Consider the following 24,033-nt stretch of genomic DNA (forward strand, 5'->3'; position numbering starts at 1 on the left):
CCAGAGATTACAGCTAAAAAGTTTAGTGGATGTCATGGTTAAAGGATAAACCAACAATTACAATGATGTATTGAGTGTCCTGCCACAGTGGTGAATTTCTGTGGTTGTTGCAGTTTCTTAAATTCATTGTTGTGTGACTGTTAAAGTCATGAAGGGTTCACTGAGTGCTGAATAAGATGCTGAGATAGAGAAGCTAAGCTAGCCAGGAGGTGAAGAAGAGAATTTCACACTTTTTAAACTTATTTGTAAAAGACACTAATGCTGATACATCGTGACCTACAAGAAAAACAGTGGGGGGATTTCTTTACTTGTCCACTTCTTCGTGCCATCAATATGAGACATGGATCAGCATGTTTGAATTCTTCTTCCTTTGTTTAATACATCCATGACGTGTTAGCTGGGAAGAGCCACTGCATCATGGCAGAGCTAGTTTGCAGTTTGGCCGACAATCAAACACCGTAGCTGGAGTACTCTATTGTCTTCATTATCCTGGCAGGCTGATAGACACTTGGCGCGAGGCTGGTGCCTATGAACAGCTGATGGCACCTCTAAATATACAGTTTGGCCATGACCACACCAGTGAAGAGTCTGAGAATTGATCCTTTGGGATCCAGATATTGTTGAAGCAGCAATGACAAAATAATTTCACAGATAGCTTTGTCATCTAAATTTGTCTTATCATGTAACAACATCCAAAAATCTATTTTACTTTTGCTGTTGTTTATAAATAAATACTCTCATATTTTAAATTTAGATTCAAATGGACACAACTTCATCCTCGAAAAATGTGCCGGATATTACCAATGGATCATTATTAATATGTGTAAAACCTATTTTGGGGGTAAACAACTCGTGCTAGGTCCTCAGCAAAGTGTGCGTGTATGTGTTTGGATGTGTGAGAAGTCCTGGACAGCTTTCGTCACTTGGGAGAAATCAGAAGACACACTGGGTTTTTTAAAAAAGTCAGGAAAAAGTAAAAATAACCCCCCTGCTGTGGCACAGAAAGCATTGCATCTGCCTTATAAGGAGAATCTGCATGTAAACAGGCTGTCAGTCACGTACTGGGCAGTCAGCTTTGTTGTTATTGCTACTCACTGCTCTACTGTGGATACACTCTTCAGACAGTGTACAGAACATGGACAAGCAGATATTTCTATCACTGTCTTTAATGACAGCTGTATTTTTCCAAGGATGAGATGATCCTCCCTGTGGGAAAGCTGAGTTGAAGTGGGAGATAAAATGTAGCAAAGAAAATAGACAATTCCACTGTTACTGTGAAAAAGCAGCAAAAATGTGTTATTAGTAGGAGAATAAAATAAGCCCACACAAAAAACACAAAAAAGAAAGAGCCATTAAAAATCTTCAAAACTAAATAAAATGGCATAGAAAAATGGATTTCGAGGTCATCAAAACAAGTTTCTGTATCAGTACCTTTACCTGTTTGCTATTCATAGGGACAGCAGCAAGATGAAGACTGTCTCAGGCTTGTTATTTGGACATGGAGGGAAAATAGTTTTTCAGTTCTTTCTAATGGTGCACAAACCTAACTGTGGCATTTATAAGACAAAATGTAGGTATTGTCCTAGAGGGCTAAAGGTGGTCCTGTAAAACTAAGCATTGATGTAATGCTATAAGACATGCAGTACAATACCAAGAAATGTTATGGTTAAAAAAAGACTATTTGAAAGGTCATCTGTCTCCAAAGGGATGAGGATTTTTGGAAAGACATCTCACAAGGTTCCTTTCATTTGCTTTTTAGCCATGCCAGTGGTGTGGCTCTATGGATGTTTGGTCGCTTAGTCCACCACTTTGGATCCAGACTTATCTCAGCAGCTATTCAAGAGACATTCATGGTCACTGGAGGATGAGTCCTAAAGACTTTAGTGAACCCCTGACATTTATTCTAGCATCAAAATGAGGTTGACATTTGTCGTTTATGATCTTATTCAAATTGATGTAATATTCTGTAAATGCATCCAAAGGTGTCATATTACTTCAAAAGCTGAAAAGGAACAGAGAAATTGTGTTGGAGCTAATGCATCAACACACATTAAGCCCCAGAAAAAAGCATAGATATGTAACTGTGATAAAGATGTATTCTAATACTTTACAGGTGATCAAAAACAGTAGGAGATAGAGTTGTTATTGTTGGGGCAAAGTGTTCTGTAATATAATGTATGATTGTATCACAGCAAAAGTCTTTACCGATAAAGAAAATTGTAAAAGGTAGAGCATAAAGGCATCATCACACCAACTCCTGAAAGCCATTTGAACTTTGTTGATATCTGACATGCAAATTCGAGCCATCCTGACAGATCTGACCTTCGAGAGCTGGAGATGAAAAATGGAGGAGGCTCTTGTAGCTCATTAGCTGTGATGCACCATCCAGTTTAATTTACCCTCCTCTGTCAGAGTAACTGCTCCACATAAGAGGAATCGTTTGGCCCAGGACTGACAGGATAAATGTGGAAAGTGAAAGTCATTACCTCCACTGTGGTGCTCTCGAGCATGGCCCTCAAACCTGTGAAGGGCTGTTCAGTGGCCATCAGATCAGATTGTAGCTGTACTGGGCCGCCCTCATGTGTGAGGGGAACGTGAACAGGGTAATCCTGAAACTGAGATCATTACTTTGAGTGGAACTTCCCCTGTAAGGTGAAAATGAAAGTATGCTGTTGGCTGTATGATCACCCCTGTCCTGTTCTGTAAAATCATTCTCATGTGGTGATAAATACATATGTCTGATGGACTATAAGTGTTTCAGTGATCCATTTTTATTATCATCATCCTCTTATTCATCCCCCCAAACATGCTGCGTTTATTTCCAGCTGAAAAATAATTATAAAAAATGTTCCACCGAGAGAATAGTTTTCTTTTTTTTCGCAGGAGCAGTTCAGCTCTGCAGCCTTACATGGTGAAATGCCAGACTGCTCTGACCTAAGACTAGAAAGAGAGGAAGATACAGAGGGAGAGAAACAACTTGAGCGATAGAGAAGCAGCAGCAGGCCAGAGAAAACACAACGCTTCTACTGTCAGTCAGAAGAGGGAGAGACTTGCTCTCTGCTGATCAAAGAGGTAAGAACAGAGCATGTACATGAAAACTTGTACTTTTAACTGACTGTGGTTTTCCCACGTGACATTTTTGATTCTGTTGGCCACATTCTCATGGAACTTGTATTGGCCCCAGAAGACCCCAGAGGATTTCCTTTGAATCCATTAGGCACCACCTGACCTTTCCTCCAGCAGCACAGGCCAGAATTATACACAAGACACTTATACACAAGAGAAAATAAAATCTAATGAGCAGATGGGATTGATACTCATTCCTTCAGAGCACTGGTGTGCACATCCTCAGAAATTAAGAGTACATATCAACAGGATGCAGTGAAGCCCATGAATGTCCAGGGTAGTATATCATAATATGGATATGGATCTTTGAACCAGGCTAGCTGCATCCCCTTGTTTCCAGTCTTTATGCTAAGCTAAGCTAATTGGCACCTGACTCCAGCTTCATAGTTACTCCAAAACATAGACAGCCAGGCATATAGCAGGCAGTTTATTCTATAGTGAGTTGCTGCATAGGCACATATGTTAACAGTCGCTGTTACAGTCCACACGATCATAAATTTTAGGTTGCTCGTGGATATCTGCACTGAGGCTTGTGTGGACCGTCACACACACACTCTGAGCTCTGCAGTCTCCTGTACATATTACAAAAAGAGTTTGAGGAAAACTCGACGTTATGAATGTATGAGAACTCTACAGTATATTGTAAATAAAGCAGACATGTTTAGCTCTACATGTCAGCTGTTATTTAACAGAAGGAAGTGTTGAGGAAATATTCACTAACAAAGGCCCTGTCCTAAGCCACCCTCCTTTCTTTTCATCCTGCACAGAGCCTGAATATTGCATATTAATTAATTACACTGCAGCTGGCATTACTGACATTCATTATGGTTTTAAAACCCTCCTTGTCATTTTGTTGATATAATCTGTATATTACTTTTGAAATAGAGAGACAGACAGACAGACAGACAGACAGATAGATAGATAGAGAGGGTGTTTTAGAGGTGAAGAGGGATGGAGGGAGGGTTTACCCCATCAGCTGTGTTTACTCTGGAAGACTTACTGCTTCTGTTGGCAGCTTCACACACATTCTCTCTCTCTCTCACTCCCTTTCTCTTTCTCCCTCTCTGTTCTCCAGATATAGCCAGCTATGTGGAGAAGCCCACAACTAGCTTTTCCCCAGAGGCCTCTGTCTAAGAGTGGGGTTTATCTGATACAAGCTTTTGAAGCACAGCACCGACCCGACACAGCAACTCTCCATCTGAAACTCACTCTAATGACATTAAAGCGTTTGTGAATAGAATTTAACAAAGATTGGATTTAGAAGAATCAAATTTAGAAACTCAGATGGGTTAAAGGTTCCTTTAAGTCATGTTGGACAGACTTATTAGATATTCAGGGACAATGCTTGGGTAGTGTGGCTTAATAAGTAGTGCAGCTACATATTACAGTGTATAATTTTTAATCAGGCGAACCCAGGCGACCCTAGAAAATGACATATGTAGCTCTGTTAAAACACATCGTTAATCCATCAGTGAGCAGAGTTACAAAAAAAACATCCCCTGACGTTTCTGACACAGCGATGGCTGCATCAGTATGCACGCTAATGCACTGAACCTAATGTGATTACAACAGCACTGCAATTGAAACACAGACCACACACACCTTAATCTGATGATCTCATTTTAATGAGTAATTTGGATTGTTAATGTCGGCAATTGAGACATATGGAGAATTCAATTATTAAATCAGTCAGAGGCGTGGGGTGCGTGTGTGTGTGTGTGTGTGTGTGTGTATCATACTCTCAGTTACCATACAAACATTTTTTGGAGATGCTCGTGTTGTTTACATCCAGCTGATTGCTTGGTCGTGCAGAAGCAACAGAAACAACCGCAGTGACGTGATCTGACATGAGGGAAGTGACTGACAGTGTTACAGTCTGTAGGGGAGCATGTCAGTCTGACTGATCAACAACAGAGTGGGGATGGGTCTTCAAAGGTCTTTGGTCAGTGTAGAGGTTGTTTAGCTAAGGATTCTTCTCAATGAGACCTTTTTATCAGGGAGTGCAAATATGGTATAATAATTGTGTGAGGATGTGTAAATGTTCCTGCGTGCAAGAGTGTGAAGGCACAAGATCATATGAGGACAAAATGGAAAGACTAGGCACTAGGAGAACATGATTTATTTCCTGTTATTCAAGCACAGTGAGGAAACGGAAATTAATCTTATTTCCTGCTATTCTCTTTTGGGAGATTGGAGAAGTTTCATCATTGTCAATTTGTCCTGACTTATCTTGTTTCTTTTCTCATTCAAATCCACAAATCGCTCCTGCAGCCTCTTCTGTCAAGACACCCTGTGGAACCACGACATGGACTGTGTCACGAACAGGACTGGAAGAAGAGAAACATCTGCCGGCTGCATCTTGGGCTCTGAGCAAAACTGACGCTACCGCCGTAAATAAGGTAGGAGACTCGTGACACTATTTTTTGTATAGTCTCACCCAGGCACTGCTTAGAGTTTGATCAATAGTGTTGAAAGTGCTCCACAAACTGTCCTGATACTATTTTCTTCAAAACCTCCATGCAAATTTAACCAGGGTGAATAGGCTGTTTCATATTGTTTTCATCTTGAACGTTGGAAGTGTGTCATAAGTTACTCTGTGTGTTTCCGCTTGATAACTGGTGGGTCTGTCAAGGGAAGAGAAGCAGATGAGCACTTGCTGCAGTCCTGCACAAAGTGTAGAGGAGAGGACCTTTAAAACGCTCTAAGAGATTAGACCCATCCTAGACAGATGGATCAAAAATAGTGTGTTTGTTAAGTGTTTGAAGAATAAGGAGAAAAATGAGGTACAGTCAGAGGGGGGTAGAGGAGAGAAGAAAGCAGGAGGTAAGCACTGAGGGAGAGGCAGCCTGCGATGAGGAGAAACAGGAAGTAGAAAGGATGGATGTGTTCGGGCAAGTCTCACTCTTTACAGTAAATGGAAAGTCTATTTACAGGAAAAGAACAGGGCTCCTAATTCTAGTCCAGTACACAGGGACCAAAGGGAAGCCATCCAGACAGGTAATGTGTGCAGCCTGGAGACCTCCAGGTTTATTCCAGTAACTCCATGCATGCACCTAGCTGAAGGGCCTCAGAGAAAGAAAGACACTGACTCTTTCCCAGCTGCTGGGACGCTGCACTGCTCTGCTCAGACGACGATAAACAGTTTCACCCTCTGGGATCAGAGGGTGCCACAGAAAACCAGAAAGTCTCCCCAGCTACTGAGCACTGCCCCACCTGCCAGCGTCCCTAGTATAAAATAAGAAAGATGTAATGCTCCCAGTTTACCAAAATAAACACTTCAGATACAGAGCAGCCATTCTCTGTCATTCTGATCTAATATCAAAAATGCAGCACGTTCAGTCTGAAGCATCCACCTGTCACAGCTCCTAAAATAATCCGCAAAGCCAGCTCACCTCATCAGTCTTGTTAAAATAAAACAAAGGGACCTGACCTACTAAAGATGAAACACCACAGATCCAGCAGACACAATAGTTGGCGTTGTCTGGTCATTTCAAATCCACACACCTGATGTTGCACCTAAAATGACTCAAATGGCCTCTAACCCAGTCTAGTGATGTACCACAAGAGCCAAAAGTGACCACAACAGGCTACTGTTGTAACACTAATCCACAGCAAACAATCCTGGCATGTGCATCATACTTCTTTAATAAAACCACATAAAACAAATGCAGCTGGGCCTCCCGAAATAAAACCACACAAATCCGCAGCACCTGATCTGCGTCGTCCGCTGTCACATCTCCAAAATAATCACTCAAATCCAGTGCCACCAAAGGACGGCATTCCCCAGAGATGCCCCGGCAACAATCACTCAAATTCGGAATGCTCTGGGACACTCAGCCTCTAAAAATAACACCAATCCAGCGCACTGGATTTTTGGACGCACTTGTCATTCTTCTGAAAATAGAAACCCAACTCAACTGAGGCCTATCTGGTGTGAGATCAGAGCTCCGATTGGCTTATGTATTAGTTTTGGTTTGTACAAAATACTTACTCAGTATGATTCTAATAGATGGAGTCCATGTGAGAGAAATGAAGTGAATTTGTTTTCAGTTTTCAAGGACAGTGATGTCGTGAGCAGAAAAATATGTCTGTGAGTTCAGTAGTGATGAATGAATCCAAACATGTAAACAAAGTTAAAAGCAGCAGAGAGACGTCCCTGACTTCCTCCCTCAGCCCTCATTAGTCTCTGCTCTGTTTATCCTTCAACAAATACAGATGAGTGTGTAAAACTGCACCTCAGAATTAATCTCTTAATATTAGCTTTCCATTAGCATCACCGTCTGTTCCCTGTCAATTAGGTGAAACTGAAACACCCACATTCAGTGGCAAAAGTAAGCAAACCTTGGAACCTGTGGTCTGGTCCAGCCCCATCATGAAGGAACATGTCTGGAGGATTATTAATGATAAACAAAGTAAATGATCTGATTTGAATAATCAGGTTTCAACATTTTGATATTATAATCTGTTATATCAGGGAGGAGATTGTATTACATCTGGGACAGAGATCCACTGAAACCCAAGGATGAACTGATTAGATTTTGGTGGACAAAGGTCAAAGGTCAATGTCACTGTGACTTCACAAAACATGTTTTTGGCCATAACTCAAGAATTCTTTTGCCAATTATGACAAAATTTCACACAAGAGGATAAAATGATGAAGTGGTGACATTTTATATCCAAAAGGTCAAAGGTCAAGTTAACTGTGACACATTTGTTTTGATACTTGGTGACACTAATCTTGGGTGCCCACCTTAAAACTGAGGTGATTGTATAGTCTTCACTACATATATGAGTCTTCGCAGGCATGGATGTCAGATGTGACTTGACTGGTTAGCAGAGGCATACATCTGGATGGAAAACCTTGTGTGAGGTTGAAACCAGTTTGTATTCTTAACCATTAATATCCCCAACTACAATCTTTTCTCCTTCCTCTACGTAAAAAAACTGTTTCCTGTGATACGAGCAAGACAGATGTGTGAATTTTGACTCTGCTAATCTGCCTGTTCTCCCCTCCTTCTAGTCCTCAGCAATGGACAGACATAAAATGTTTTCACTTAACACTTCTAATAACCCAGAGATTCTATATCAAGTGAATTTGAGCATTACTAAACAATGTCCCATTGAACAGTAACCCCGTTCTGGCTGTGAAGTCCAGCCAGGATTACAGGTGGTACGCAGCAGATAGTGCAGGCCACTAAATGCATAACTACATGTTCTTATCACTGGCTGTCATTAGAGCACTGTGGGCATTCTTTCCATTGATACAATATTGTGTCATCACATCGCGTCTATAAACAGATCCTCTATTCACACAGCTTCAAGAGTACAACAGGCTGTACTGAACTGTTCTCTGTTGAGTCCTGTAAGTGCTGATTGAGATGCAGCAGTGCAGGTCAACAACAGCTACCTGCTGTTTGTTAAAAACCCTGGAACGCCCTGAATCCCCTTTACAGCTCTGTCTCTGATATAATAAATCACTACAGAAAGAAAAATGATTCTCACACAGCACGTATGCACCCTGTACAGAGATTTCTTTTGCTGTTGTTAATTCAGACAGTTGTGGCAGTTGTAGCTCTCAGTACTAGTCTTGAATTAAAGCTGCTACAGAGTACGTCAGCTATGAGATTGACTCCCAAACCCATAGTCAACATACCAGTTTGTTAATGCCTCATTGGACTGCCCTCTGGGCTGTATTTGAACTGTAAAACCTCCAACTCCAGGTGAGATATGAATGCAGAGTGGCCAGTGTGTAAGTAATGTATCAAAGTAAAACTTCAGTTGACTCTGACAGAGAAATCCTCCGGTTCTCCTCCACCCCGCGGTCAGAGGTCATTTCATCTGGAGGACAGAGGCTTTGAAGCCTGTAGGGCTTCAGTATCTGGCTGGAGGGCCCTTCAGCAGGACTTTGAATGATCTAGTTGAAGGACGGCCACTCGGCTCATCACAACCCTGCTGATCCAAGAGTGAGAACCATTTGGACTGACGCGGTCTAGTTGAAATATCTGATTGGCCACAGTTATTTAGAGCATTCTGATATGATGATGAGGTCATCTGCAGCGCTCTGATTGGCTGTTGAGGTAAACATAGATAGTTGTGATTGGATGCTGGAGTGTCTAAAAGGTTTGTGTGGGTTCTTCAGTCTGATGAACGGACATGCTGGACGGGAGCAGTGGAAAAATAACTGCTCTATTTATAAAGGCCCATTTAACAGAAGAGGGTCATCTGTGTCCCTCACAGGAACACAAACAGTCAGCCTGTCCTCCTGCTACCAAGAACTCAGTCCATCGCAAGATCAGATCAGGACTCATAACTACCTGCTTCCCCCCTTTTTTTACATGATGTCACATAAAGTAGAGAAGCAGTAAATCAGATTTTAAAAGCTTTACGTCTCAGGCGATTAAGTTTTATAGAACCAGTGTACACATACTGAGCTGGGACCAAATCCAACCAGAGGCTGCTTTCATCTAAACCTCTGTGCTTCTGTCATATAAATAAATCAGATTCCACATGAACACCGGAGTTTCTGGTTCAAACTCATGTACAAATTAAAAAAGAATCTTCAGCCTGACAATCATGAAGAGTGTGGCCCTGATCTTAAAGGACCGGTATGTAGGATTTATGCCCTGAACCTAAGAAGTGATGTGTTTTCATTATGTCATATCTACATAGAGAGCGGGTTCTCTTCCACTGAGCCTGCCGTGTTTCTACAGTAGCCTAGAATGGACAAACTGAACACTGCCTCTAGAGTCGGTCTTTCCCATTTTGGCGTTACCTGAAGACCGCCATAGGTTCTGAGGGGTGAGGCAAGAGGTATTTGGTTGGTTTCAAATTGCAACCTCACCACTAGATGCCACCAAACCCCACACACAGGTTTTTAAATACTTTTATATTCTAGAATTTATAAACATAATCCTTTAATATTCACTTTCTATCTGTCAACTACTAATGACTCACTTTTTAGATGGAACCTTGCTAATTGTTTATGATTATTAATATTTTTAATGTCACCCTTATAAGATGAAGACCAAATTTCTTTGAATTTCTCTCATAATATAATGATATAAAAGTCATAAATATAAGACAATGTCAATGCAGTGGGGTTCTGTGTATTTCTGATGTTGATCTATAGCTTAAGGAGACACATTATGCTTTTTGAAAATTAGGTTAAGTCAGTTTCCGTCACTGATTTCCTCTAAAGTAAAGAAGTTGACAAAGAATGTTAAGAGGCATGTAATTAATCTAAATGTTTTCTTCACCTATTATATCTAAAGGTTGTTGTGAGAGTATTCTTCAGTACAGAGCATTCAAAGGACAATCAAAAGGAAATTAGCGTGGTTACAAAGAACCACAAACTGTGACAAAATGACTGATAGGTCTTTTAACAGACAGAGGAGCACAAGCCAACCGCTCAGTATTAGTCATTGATTTCTGATACTATAGTAAAAGTAAAAGAAATATATGCAATACAAAACCTAGTTTTTAAGTTTCTGTCTGTATCTTTAATGTCCTTAAACACAGCAGTATTCTGAACCACTGTGCATGAACATGTAATGTAATGGTGCCACTCAGTGGACAGTTGCAGGTACTGTAAAAGTGTCACTCTTACCAGTTTGCAGTGGCAGGCAGCTGCATTGGTTGAAGCAGCACATGATTTAGGTGCACCTAAAATTTTAATGCATTTAAATGTATATTTTTTGTCAGTTCCCATTCACATTGGTAACTTCTTAACACATTATACAAATGATTGTAAACAGAAGCAAACCAGGGGTGACGGGTGGGGGAGCGATAACCTTCACCGCTGACATCAGGTCTGAGCTGGGGAAGGTTCAATGGGCACCACATCATTTTTTTTGATCAGTCGTTCTGTTTGTTTCGAGTTATCAGTATGTTTTAAGGTTGAGGAGGAGCACAGGGTGCAGTGTTAAATGCACTTCATTATGTTCAGATCAGCAGGCAGACTATACATGTGATATATATGACAACGAAAAACAGAACATCCTGCTGTTTGATCAATCATTAAAATACGTCCAGATTATTTCTCTGTTGGATATATAATTAATTCTAATTAATAAAAAATTGATTAATTGACTCATGAGTTCAGTTCTTCTGGCCACTGTAACAAACTTCTAACAAAATAGAATGAAAATAAAATTGCCAGCTATAGCTTTCTCTGTGCTAAAGATACTACTAATCTACATAAAACATATCATTTCTTGACTCCTTGTTTCAACAGAATGAGGAAGTGATTCTTGCACTACTGGCACAAATATGATGCTATTTCAGAAAGTGCAAAAATGTATTGTATGACTGTGAGATCATGGCCATAGCTAACTTAGAAAGAAACGTCACTGTAATAAGTTAAGTTATAAATAAGTTATAATAAGTTGAAATATCAGCAGCAGTGGTATTTGTTCATCTTGACTCGGAGGAGTGCAGCAGTGGGTGGGCATTTGTAGATATATATTAACATTTGATCAGAAATGTAAAAGGGTGAGGGCTCAGAGTGACAAACCCACAAAGAATGATCAACCCAACTGCAGTTCATCTCAGCTCTGCGGTGTGTCGCAGCTTATTGCAGTGGTCTTAAAGTGGCCAAAAAATATTAAATGCAGTTTTAATGAATAATAACACTGTAACTGTTTTCATCATGTTTAACATCAATAAAACTACAAAGCGCCTTTTTAAAGACAGTTCCTCTAGATGACATTAGAGGAAGTGTCTGAAGGTGTCATTAACACCCAGTGAAGGGTTTATCTGTGTGGACAGTGACTTGTTGATGCCCATCTCAACTTTGTCACCCACACAGTGATATTATAGTATATGGTAATGATACCAATATCTTATAAACAGAAACACCCCACCCCCCACCATAAACAGCCTAAATTAGCTACTGTTGTTGTTTTACATGTTTGTAGCAAATCCCATGAAACCACATACGTTGTATAGGTCCTGTAGAATCAGCTGAATTGATTGTGTTAACATTCATTTTGTTGTTTGTTGACATTTTTGTTGTTCTTTTCACCAAGTGTGAGATGAAGTCGGTATTAGAAATTGCCATTACCTCCAACTTGGAATTACAAGTTGGAAGTAACCAGTTTTTCCTCACTCAGCTGCTTTGTCTGTTACCATTAGAAGGACAAGTAGGAGCAAGTTCAAGGCAGCAAAATCAAAACTGAAAGAAGGATTTGAAACACAACAGAGACCCAAAGTAACCCCTGCAACAGATATCTTCATGTTTTTACAGTGCTAGAGAGAAATAGCTAGGATCCTGACAACCAGCAGATAGAGTGCAGTATTACCAATGAGTTTTGGCTTCAACAGGTCATATCCAGCAGTGACCTCATCTTTGCTTCCTGCTTAACACACATGAAGAATCTGATCATCATTCTTGGAAGAGGCAGGACATTCAGTAAAAAAGCAGGAAATAACAGGATGATGCTTCACTTGAGGTCTGTTTCTCACTTGTAAGACTCACTGCATGGTTAAATCTGGACATACGGATTGATTACCACTCATACGATAGTTTAAAAGTGGGCTTGAGGGCTCACCTGGACTTTTCTTCATCTGTTACACCTGAGAACCAGAAAGTGAGGGCCGTCTTTTTATGTTTCATTTTGTGATTTCTGACTAGTTTTGCAACACACCAAGTTGCGACATAGAGTTATTGTTGGCTCATAATCATGATAGGAAACCACAAGCTGATGTTAATTCAAGCTACATGTGGGTTTACACGTTTCCCTTGTATTCTTCTAGAAAACAACATTGTCTGGCACAGTAAGACACACTTGCCAGGAAAATGAGGGTTCACCACCTATTTAGTTAATTTTGGCAGAACAGCCAGAGTGAGAGGGTGTGAGGAGATGGTGTTTGTCTGACATTCAGTTAAACCAGTTAAATCAAAAAAAGGTAGGTTGTTTAATTCTTTACTTGGATTATAGTTTTTACCTTCTAGCTGTAGGAGTACAAATGTTTGTCGTACTTAAAATTGTGAATTGAGGGTAATGCTTTTATGTCAGGCAAAATAAACAGCAGATTTTTTTATTCAATTTGCACAACCCTATTTGTCAGATTACTTTCACAGATTTTTAAAATTCTTAATGACTTTAACATCTCCACAGCTTTCAGAATAGACATTTTAAACTTCACTCAAGTCATCACAGACTAGTAGATTTAATGTTTTTTCTTTTGAAAACACAAAGCCTCTCCAAAATGTGTTTTAAAGCTCTTATTATGTCATGAGGAAGTGGCTAAATGAACAAAAATAGACATTTATTTCTCAATTAGTCTCAGTTATTTAACTTCTGTGGACACTGACTTTGGGGAAAAGTTAGAGCCTCTGTCTGGATGTGTCTGGACATGTCGTAGATTTTGATCTGAATCAGTTCACCATGAATGGAAAAGGATGGCATGGTGTGGCAGTTAGAAACAAGTAGGGACTCTTTTTAGTAGGAAAGGAACTGGTTTCAAACTGAAGTTTTAATATATAAGTTGGCACTAAACTAAAAATATAATTGTCTGGTGTTTGTATTGGGATAATGTTGTGTTATGATTATCTTTAAATGAAAGTCACACATTATATTTTTAGTTGCCAAAGCAATACAAGTAGAATAAGAAGCACTTCTCAGTCTGTTTGTTCTAAATATGGCACTCGTTTTGCTCGCTTTGTTCTCTGACAATGAAAGTAGATGGGGCCTCCTGGATCACTTCCTTTAAAACCTATAAACAGGCACGCATGCACACATAAAGGGGGTGATCTAACTGCAGTGACAGGAAGTAACCTTGATAATGAAAAGCGGCTGTTCTTCTTTTCAGCTGAATATGGTGAGGATGAAGATGGCTGCTGTTTCTAGAATCACTCTGCTTCTGTTCTGCTGCTCCGTCATCTCCTCCACAGGTACTCTACAATTTAACCATTACACTCCTCACTCTCATTAAGTAGTAGGATGTTAAAAATTGGGAATTGTAGGATTTTACAGTCCATATATGTTTTTGGGCTCTCCATAAGCATCAGATTTCACACTTACTGGTACTAAACATTTATTTTCATGTTTTTTTTAAAGCAAATACATTTTTAAAGAAAAAGATTTGATTCAAAAAATCATCATATTTGAACTTTTTAAGCGCCTACCACATTTTCTGCCTCTGTACATCAAATGATTCCTCGTGTTTTCAGCCCTAGATATTTGTTCTTCTTTGTTACTACAAATACTGTATTAATGCCCTAATTTTAGGATGTGTATTGTTGAAAATGTTTTTCCTTCCAGGCTGCTATTGGTTTACGCAGATCAGTTTTCAAGCGGGGAAACAAATTAAAAATCAAAAAACTGAAAAAATATAGTTTTTAATTTGTAGGACACGGGACATGTGAAACACTTAAAATTTGACTAATTTATTTATTGACAAAAATTCACAAAAACAAAATGTATTAAATTTGAATTAAAGGCTGTTTCTAAATAAGCTAAGTGTCAAAATAATTTGTTGTACTAACCACAAGAATCAGCTAAACGTCCATGCAGCTGTACAAATGCTGCAGCTAAAGTTCCTGACATGGGCAGGGTTAAGGGTTCAATAGCCGCTTAGGTTGCTATTGAATGACATGAAACAACATCTATAATGTGAAAAAACTGGTGTGTGTGCAGACTACTGTTCCGTACTGCGCTTGTTAACATAAAGTCTTTGTTCTTCTGTTTGCGTCCCCGTAGCTGTTACTGTAGCCAGAAGAGGTGTTGTGATTGTCTCAGGTAAAGGAGAGTTGAAACCTCTGCCAGAAATATATCAGGCTTAAGCAAAAAAAGTCATCAGGGTGCTTTAGCAACAGTAAAGACATGCTACTGATGCGGTAACATTGGTCTGAAATGAGGTTGCAGAGGACAAACAGGAAGGCAAGCAAGAGCGCATCAGTACAGGTGACCTACAGAAGAAACTGTCACATGTTACAGAGAAGCAACAATATGATTTTAACAAAGGGAACAAAAGGACAGAAATAACACATGAATATTCTCTGTAATAAAACTACACAAAAGCAGCAAATAATATTAAAATAATGACAAAAGTACTACATTTTGAGTTCTTGATAGATACGTATAAAACATGGAGGGTAGAAAACTGGTCATAAGTACATATATTTAAAAGTAAGTAAGTAAGTAAGTTTAAGTGTTTCTGGGTGATGTAAACAAATCAGTTGATTAAAAGGTAAAATTATTTTGACAGTTTCAGAAACTCCTACTACAGTGTAAACTCCAGTCAATATTCAGTTTTTATAATTGCATGTTTTCGGAGTATATTCTCAACCAAATAAATGCAAACTGTACTGCAGACAAAAGAAGAAACAAACAAAAACAAAATATAAACAAATGTTAGTATGAAAAAGCAGTTTTATCTTGAGCATCTTAACGACTCAGATTTTAAAATGTCAAAGTTGATGTTTCACCAGTTCTATGAACAGGCTGCAAATAAAAGGTGTGAAGATGTGGTGTATTCACAAAGCCTTCACACACACTCACACATTCGCCTGATGCTTCCTGGAAATATTGTGTTCTGTGGTTATGCTAGGCCAAAACTTCTTTTGATAATCAAGAATTAAACTAATTTTCCTTCCACTGAATAAAAAGACGTTAACGCTAATGAATCGAAAGCAAACGTCTTACAGGACTGTGAGTGACCACCAGAAGTTTATCATAAGAAATTTCCATCACTACATGAACAGTGAATTAGAAGTTTGGAGGAAGTGGAAAGCAGACATGGTTTCAGAGATCATTGCTTGTCTCAAAATACATCCTCCTGTGGTCACGGTGCTAATTGTTTTCTTTTTCTTTTCATCATCCATATAGCTAATTATAACAGTGTTACCTCTATTTTAATATAATAAATAGTGTCTGCAATAGTTCTGGGATTTCAAGATAATCCCAAGATAATGAGACATTTAAGTCATAAGAAAACATAAGAAAAGTATGCTATACCTTGAGTAATTGTTATCTAAAAGTGGGGTACAATGGAAACCAGAAAAGTTCTGTTGAAGTATGAAACTGTTGCTCCTCTCCTCTCCACCAACTTTTAGATGAGTTGCATCATTTAACTTCCTTTCACTTTGATGTCACAGTTGGAAAAAAATAACGATATCCAGTAACTGATGTTCTGATTTGGGTTCTGATGGTAGAGACTGTGAACTGCTAGATGTGATCTTTAGAGGAGACGTTTTCTGTTTATAGTTAAGGCCTCAGCACATAAATCTTTTGCTGTGCCCTGATAAATTGGTTTTTAAAAACGTATATTCCTCCATGAGAATCAGAAACAAAAAGCACTTCTCATTTCAACACATCACAGTCTCCTGAAAATCTCATTTATATACTACTCATATACATGGTTTTACCAGATATGTTATCGAGGAAACATCATAACTTGGATGGTAGGCATACAAGGATACAGAGTCTACAACTGGTTGCCATCTTGAAACTTGCTTGTGGTTAGGTTTCGGCAAACAAAAGCAATTTGGTTAAGTTGAAGAAAGATTGTGGTTTTGGTTAAACATTAATTAAGTAATCACGCCATTTCCCATGTTGCTTGTTCAGAATTCAGAGACCATGTTTTCTAAATATAAACAGTTTCCATTTTGTCACTTTGCCTATTGAAAATGTTACGGTGGTCTCACCAAAAAGTGGAACAGTGACACTGACTACTTGTGTCTCAGTGGCTAACTGAACGTATTTGTACTATTCACTGATGCCTCATGACTGACTGTAAACCATGTCACATTTCTTTTGTGGAGCAATTTATGTAGTGTTAATTAAAGCAGTAGGGTACGTAGAAGAGTGACTGAATCATCCAGCGGGGTATGTTGGCTGACCCCCACTCAAATGACGACATTAAGACTATCCTGACTGGTGACTCAGTTATGTATATGAGTTTTTTCATCATATGGGAAAATATTAATGTTCAACCTCATAAGATGTTTCACATGAGCGTTAATTTCCTGTGGGTTACCTTCACAAAAAATGAAACTGTCAAAGCATTCTGTGATTGCAAATTAAGAACTGTACTTTGTAATAATTGCTTTTTGTTGTAGTGGTTGGACATTTATACTGATGTGGGGGTGTGTGTAGTTGTTCGTGGCTTCTCAGCAGACTGTGGTGTGAGCAGATGCGACATGCATTAGCCATGCTCAGTGCACTCTGGCTTTGCAACGTCTTGAAATGATCTGTGTAGGCTGCAAGTTTCGTTGTGTAGATTTCGTCACGCACACACACACACACACACACTCAGGAGGATGGTAAATGCAGGTTAAAAAAATTTTTAAAAGACTGTAAGTGTGGCCAAATATGTTTTGTAGATCTCAAAACTCACAAAAAACCAAAAACTGGTTACCTAGAGAAATCAGGTCACGCAGGAAATTGAACAAAGTGTTTACATCCACTGTGGTGACTTGGCCCTCATTTGTGAGCCATGTGTAGTTCACAGTGGAGAAACTGTGTTTCTACTCATCAGTTTCTTCTTGTGCGTTCACTTCGAACCATTCCTGACTGTGCATACTAACAAACACCTAGTAGTAAGCTAATGTAATCATAAACTGATTCTCAAATTACAAACACAAAAACTCAGCATTGCTGGCAGCGTGTTTGACTCTACTCAGTGTTACAGCAGTACAAGTTAGACATTTTCTAAGCAACAGGCTATGTAGGTTTACATATCAGTAGTGACAACTGAAGAAAAAATGATCAAAAGTTTCATTTTCTTTTTTAAATATGAGGCAAGGCATGATTTCCTAACCTCTCGCTTCATGACAGCGCCGCCTCTTTGTTCTTGAAAGGAAGTAGGTGGTGGGTTGGTGTTGGTTGATAGTGTCATCACACAGTCTACACAGTAACTCTTGATGCTTACCCTAAACAATATCAGCAACTGACAAGACTGGTATTTGTCGGTTGGTTCCCCTGTGGTCCTGCTGACTCTGCCTCATGTCTAATCTGAAAAGAAAAATCTAATGTTGGGAACGGGAAAAACTGCAAACCCCACTGTAAATATTTATCATTCGCCAGCAGCGTCTGACACTTGAGCATCATGACATCGCCTACTTTTGCTGCAAAATTTGGACAGCACCACCATCAGGTCGAACTTTGTACTTCCTAAAGAATGCAATGATATTTCCCTGATTGTATTCATGCTTCCCAGACAATGTACTGTTTCCATTACAGTCCTCTGGTCCCCTCACATCTACATTTCTTTTGTCTTTTGGGTGTAATGAACTAAGCAGCCACTGGAGGTCACTAAGGAAGTATTTTGTATTTTGTCGTTGAGCTCAATAAATTTTGAAGTGATTGTTCAGGGCTGTCATGACATTACTCACTGTTAAATTTGATGAGCGCCATCATTCACTTATTTCCTCCCCTTTCTTTCTGTTCCAAAGATTCTGCAGATGCTTGCGAAGAATATGGCGCAACAGGAGGTAACTTTACAGTGAAGCTGAACCACAAACTGCAACCCACCCAAAAACTGAGATGGAAGCATAACACTAGAGTAATCCTGGATCGAAAACCACCGAAGGATGGAGAAACAGGTCACAGGTTTTCCCAAGGGGCTGTGAAGGATATTCTTTCAGATGGATCCCTGAAGCTGGAAAATCTAAATAAAACTTACGAAGGGCAATACACCCCGGAGGTTTTTAATGCTGATGGAACATCAGTAAAAAAATTGAAGAGCGTATATTTATGTGTATTGGGTAGGTGACAATAAATTGTATGTAAATTTCTTCTCTTTATCTAAGTATATCTTGATATATCTTAGTGTCATATATCAGTGTTCAGTGTGTCGTGATGCATCAGACATTGTCATAGATGTACAGTACATTGGTTTAATATCATGTCATTAGGTCACATTTTATTTGTCATGATACAATAATTGCAGAGTTTTTAAATGCATAATGAACATTACATGAAATAATGTTTGATCCGATTAAATCTGCTCTCCTCAGACCCTGTCAAGAAACCTGTATTGCAGCAAAAATGTGCCAAATCTGAATCTGTCGAATTTATCTGCAATGTCGATGAGGTGAGAACAAATGTAGAAATTGTCAAGATAAGATGATGAGATAAAAAGTCTGACACTGCAAAAACTACAGTGTATGTGTTCGATAGTTGTCTTCTTTCTTATACTTCATTACTATTCTACCCATCAGCCCAAGGATGTCACCGTGCAGTGGCTTCAGAATGACAATCCAACAGATGGAGGAAAAAAAAGTCTGAAACGACAAGCCAACAAGGTGGAGAAAGATTTCTTCCGCTGCAATGTTTCCAACCGTGTCAGTTCAATGATCAGTGACGCTGTAAAACAAGAGTGCATCAAGTCCAGTGAGTATGATCAAGTGGTTACAGCCATATGGGATGTTTGCCTTACATTGTTTACTCAGGTTGATTAAACATGGTGTGGACCCGAAATCATTACTTACAGAACAATATTGAAAGGAACTGCAGTATCAAACAGGTGATCTGAACCCCTTAATCTGAATTCTAAGGAGACATTTTGATTATGTTGCTTTATAAATCATTACATCTATCAAAAGGTTTTGGACACATGACAGCACAATTTTCCTGAAAGAGGCAGATTTATAACTGTCCATTAAATAGCTTCACTTTCCAAAAGTTAAAGTTCTTGACACTGAAATTGACATTTCAGGAACATGTCTAATACATCTAATCATTATTTGTTCATCTTTCCATCTTTTCTCTTTAAGGTTTCCCTGAAGAAATAATGGGAATTAGTATCTGGGTTTTTGTCGGCGGTGGAGGAGGTATGTTGGCTCTCCTGCGTAGCTCCAGAGTTTTAGCATGTCACCATCTTTTATCAGATTGTGTATATTGATTGATCATTTTAACTTTACAGTATTATTATAATTATCCATCCTCATCAGGTGTTGTTCTTGTGCTGATTATCATCGTCATTGTTTGCTGCGTCCAGGCCAAACGGAAAAAACGCATGCGGCTGAAGGGTAAGGGTTTGTTTGTTTGTTTTTTGTTTTGTTTTAAACCACCTGGCCCCAAACATAACCTTATCCTGAGATCCAAAATGTATTGTAGATTGTATAGTTTTGAAATTTAATCAGTTAATGATTAAAATGTTGATAAATTGAACAGTTGACAGTGCAATTAACAATATGCAGAGGAAGCAGTTGTGTTACTGTATGTGTTACTTCTCAGTTGTGTCTTGCTGAACTTTAAATAAACACCTAGCATAGAGGGTGAACTTTTTAGAGACCGTTTGATCTGATTGGACGATTTGATCGGCACCTATCAGGCCCTATAAGATGATGCTACCTTGTTTTGCTATGATAAAAATTTCCATAAAGAGAAGGAAATGAAACTTCTAAAAAAGATTATTTGGACACACTGTTACTGAATTTGAAACAGATTTAAAGGGAATCTGATAGTGGCAGTTGCCAATAAATGATATTGATAACAACATGGAAACTATGATTAAAGAAACAAAAATGTTTTTTATTTCATGGTTTTAACCAAACGTTCCGTCAACCTTCTCCTTGTAAAACACTCAGAACTAAGTTATTGATGCCTACAGAGCAGAGGAAGCTATCAAAGAACTTCCAGTCTGAGGTACTGTGAAGTCAAGACAAGTTCAGGAAGACCAAAAATACTTACAGATGAAACTGCTTATCTGCGGGGCAGAAAGGCAAAGCAAAAACCCGGATATGACCACAAAGGAGCTGCAGGACGGCATAGCTGACACAAGAGCAGTGGTGCACTGTTCACTGTGCAGAATCGTGTCATCAAAAGGAAACGTACCTGCAAGCCTCATCACAAAAGTCTGCAAGGCAACGTCTGGAAAAGGCAGTTGATTCAAAAACAAGTGGACAGGTCTTTGGCCACAATCACCAAAGTGTTACATATGAAGGTGGCACAGTGGGAAAAAGGAATCCACTGAATATCAGCATGTCCCAAACAAATTCTCCATGAATTTAGGTCAGTTGACAATGTAGTAATCATTCACAGTTGACTGAGGGATGCTAGAGAATCTGAGTCATGAAACATGTCTGAAACTTTAAAGACTTCAAACATGTGGTTATTAGTAGCAGCTGCACATTCACCTCCAGCATGACCGCAGAATCATCTTCAAACTCAACGCAAATGTAGATTACAAAGCAGATCGTATTCTTCACGACCCCAGCCTTCAACAACACAGTACACTGATCAAATGGAGATTATTTATAATGAGTATGAATAGAAAAGCACAATAAATGACTCTTCATAGATACACATATTGTAGTCCAGCAGGTCTGACCATCATCTGCTATTTTTCAGATGAGGAGGAGCTTCGTTTGGGATGCTTCAATCCTGATCAACAGCAACAACAACAACATCAGCATCATCGTCATCAGCATCATCATCCTCCAGATTATCATCACCACCACCAGCAGCAGCCGGCCGGCCACACCGGTCCTCGCCAGCATCGCCCCAAACAGCATCGCGAGCACCAGCAGCGTCCCAGAGCCCCCGACCTCCCCAACGGTCACCCTCAGCCCAGCCCCAGGAGACCTGCACAGGTAGGAGGCTGAAGTTGTGTGTTCAGCGGTGCAGTGGTTACCAATGCAGCATCTGATCTGACACTTATTTTTCCCTTCCCTTCAGAACCCCAGACCAGATGTTAGCAATGATGAGGAGCAGCCTCCTCCTCTTCCTCAGCCCAGGAAGAAAGCTCCCAGAACACCAAAACAGTGACGAGACGTGAGTTATGGGAATTTAGAAAACATAATCACTCCTCTTGTTTTCAGGGTTCACCTACGGTTTTCTATGTTCTTCCCCAATCTACTCGTCTCCTCCCTTTTACCTTCCTGACGTTTCTGCTCCACTCAACAAGATTCATTCGAAGTATTACGCCATGTCACTCGGTTTTGGTCTTAAATGTCATGACGAGGATGTGGTGAGAATCAATTTGACTCAAACTGTTTTTGTCAGGTCTTTTGTAACCTCTAACGCAAACTAAACCATGTTTGTTAAAGCTGAACTCAAACTATGAATCTTCATAAGCTTTCAGTTTATGATACATGATAACATGATGATTAAACATAAACTGCCCTTACATGTAGAGCAGTGTATATCTTTTTGTTTTATAGTCGTAATCTTGTATTTATTTAGTTAACTCTTACCTGAGGACAACTATTCCTTTTTCCTTTTCAGAGTTGTAACATTTAGTAACATTTATTTTCAGACAAAAAAAAAATCCAGCAAGCAATACTGCAGCACAGAGGAGTGTGTATTTGGAATCAACTTGAAACTTTCCCTTGCATACTTTAATTTTTATAGGGTTTTGAGATCTGGAAAAAAGTAACAGTAATTCATTAAAGTTGATGGGTTTCTACGCATTTTTATTTCCAGTTATTACGTGTTGACAGTACAGGATTTTCTTTGTTGGCTTATTCACTCTCATGTTGAAAGTTAGATGAGAACATTGATACCACTCTCTTGTTTTTATAGCGAATATGCAGCTACAGCTAGATGCTTGTCAGTTTAGCGCAGTATAAAGACTGGAACAGCTAGCTTGGCTCTGTTCAGAACTAATAAAATCTCCCACCAGCACCTCTGAGGTGACTAACCTAAAGCTCACTAATTAACATTATTGTGTCTGACTGAGAAACCATCCCAGACACAACCTCTCATAGCAACACAACTTTTTTTTAAAACATATTTGTTTGTTTATATATTAAACAAGCAAGATATAATGAGGAGCCACTGTTGAACTGTTTCCCTCTGTTTTCAGTCTTTATGCAAAGCTAAGCTAAGCAGCTTCTGGCTGAAGGAAGTGGATATATTTACATACATATTTCTCTGAATGTCAAATGTCAAACTGTTCTGCATCTTGTTTTATTGTCTTTTTGTTTTGTTTTGTTTTTTTTAAACTGCAACTTCAGGCAACATGAGTATGATTTGCCTCTGGGTCACTGCAGAGCCAGAACCTCCATGTTTGATTTTCTACCCATCAGTTCCTCTCCAGTCAGGCTGCAGAAAAGAATATGAATTTGAGAATATGAGAGCAGTATTCAGTATTTTCACCGCAGCCTTTAATGTATTTTTTTTTTTTTTTTACAAAAATACAAACTTTTTATGTACATTTGTATGCAGTTGTTTATAATGCTCTTTTTTTGTATTTGTGTTGTTAACTGATGAATAAAGGAAACGTTGACGTCTGTAATGAATCATATAGAAATAGACTCTTTTACCAGACATGTGTCATTCATGCTTTGTATTGGAAACTTGCTTTAACCACAAAGTTGGCTTATGACACAACACAAACTGATGACAATAACAATGTAAATAATGTCATACATGTAATAATATAAACCAGGAAACAAGATCATTTGGGCCTGCATTCATCTTTAATTAACTGTACCAACTTACCAATGCATTTACATTGTATACACTGAGGTGTGTATTTTTAATGTGAATTCAAACTGTGCAGTCAAGTTTTCAAATAAATGGTGTAAATTATGATGCGACTCTCCCAGTGAAATATGAGTGGGTTTCAAAATGCGTCATTTTCACTTCTGCAGTTGGCTGCGTTTCAGGCGGAAGGTACTGAGCAACGCAGGCAGACAGTGTGTGTCAGTGTGTGTCAGTCACATATCCTGTGTCTTTTTGCTGAAAATGCGTTTGTGGTTTTAAGCTCATACCCATGCTGAACTACTGCTGAGTGCAAGATTATTATCTGGTGTGTGTGTGTCTGTGTATGTGTGTTTACCAGAGGTTTTCCTGCACGTGCAACTTTATTACAAAAAACTACAAAATTAAGATTTTTTGAAAATTAAGGTTTTCTGAAGTGATCTCATTGCATTTCAAAAATGTATATTGATTTTAAACCTCTGCCACTTCACTCATGCTCTTGTCATAAAATTGTTTATGGTTGTGTATGTTA

General features: G+C 39.1%; 1 protein-coding gene across 5 annotated transcripts; it reads left to right on the forward strand.

Moving 5' to 3' along the window:
• Nucleotides 1-2,912: 2,912 nt before the first annotated feature.
• On the forward strand, nt 2,913-23,612 carry si:ch211-132g1.1 (T-cell surface antigen CD2). Of its 5 annotated transcripts, none has more exons than XM_018690597.2 (10): nt 2,913-3,072; nt 5,398-5,525; nt 13,939-14,020; nt 18,524-18,835; nt 19,088-19,164; nt 19,292-19,463; nt 19,847-19,903; nt 20,024-20,101; nt 21,426-21,667; nt 21,753-23,612. In XM_018690597.2, the coding sequence occupies exons 3-10, from the start codon at nt 13,945-13,947 to the stop codon at nt 21,840-21,842; spliced, it is 1,104 nt and encodes a 367-aa protein (XP_018546113.1). In that variant the 5' UTR covers nt 2,913-3,072; nt 5,398-5,525; nt 13,939-13,944; the 3' UTR covers nt 21,843-23,612. The 5 variants fall into 5 exon arrangements, with proteins under 5 accessions (XP_018546113.1, XP_018546114.1, XP_018546115.1 ...); XM_018690595.2 differs by lacking the exons at nt 2,913-3,072; nt 5,398-5,525 and adding exons at nt 12,565-12,713; nt 12,880-13,032; XM_018690598.2 differs by lacking the exon at nt 2,913-3,072 and having other exon boundaries at nt 5,363-5,525.
• Nucleotides 23,613-24,033: the final 421 nt, after the last annotated feature.

Source organism: Lates calcarifer, linkage group LG7_2, assembly GCF_001640805.2.
Source record: "Lates calcarifer isolate ASB-BC8 linkage group LG7_2, TLL_Latcal_v3, whole genome shotgun sequence".
In the NCBI taxonomy this organism is placed as follows: Eukaryota; Metazoa; Chordata; class Actinopteri; family Centropomidae; genus Lates; species Lates calcarifer.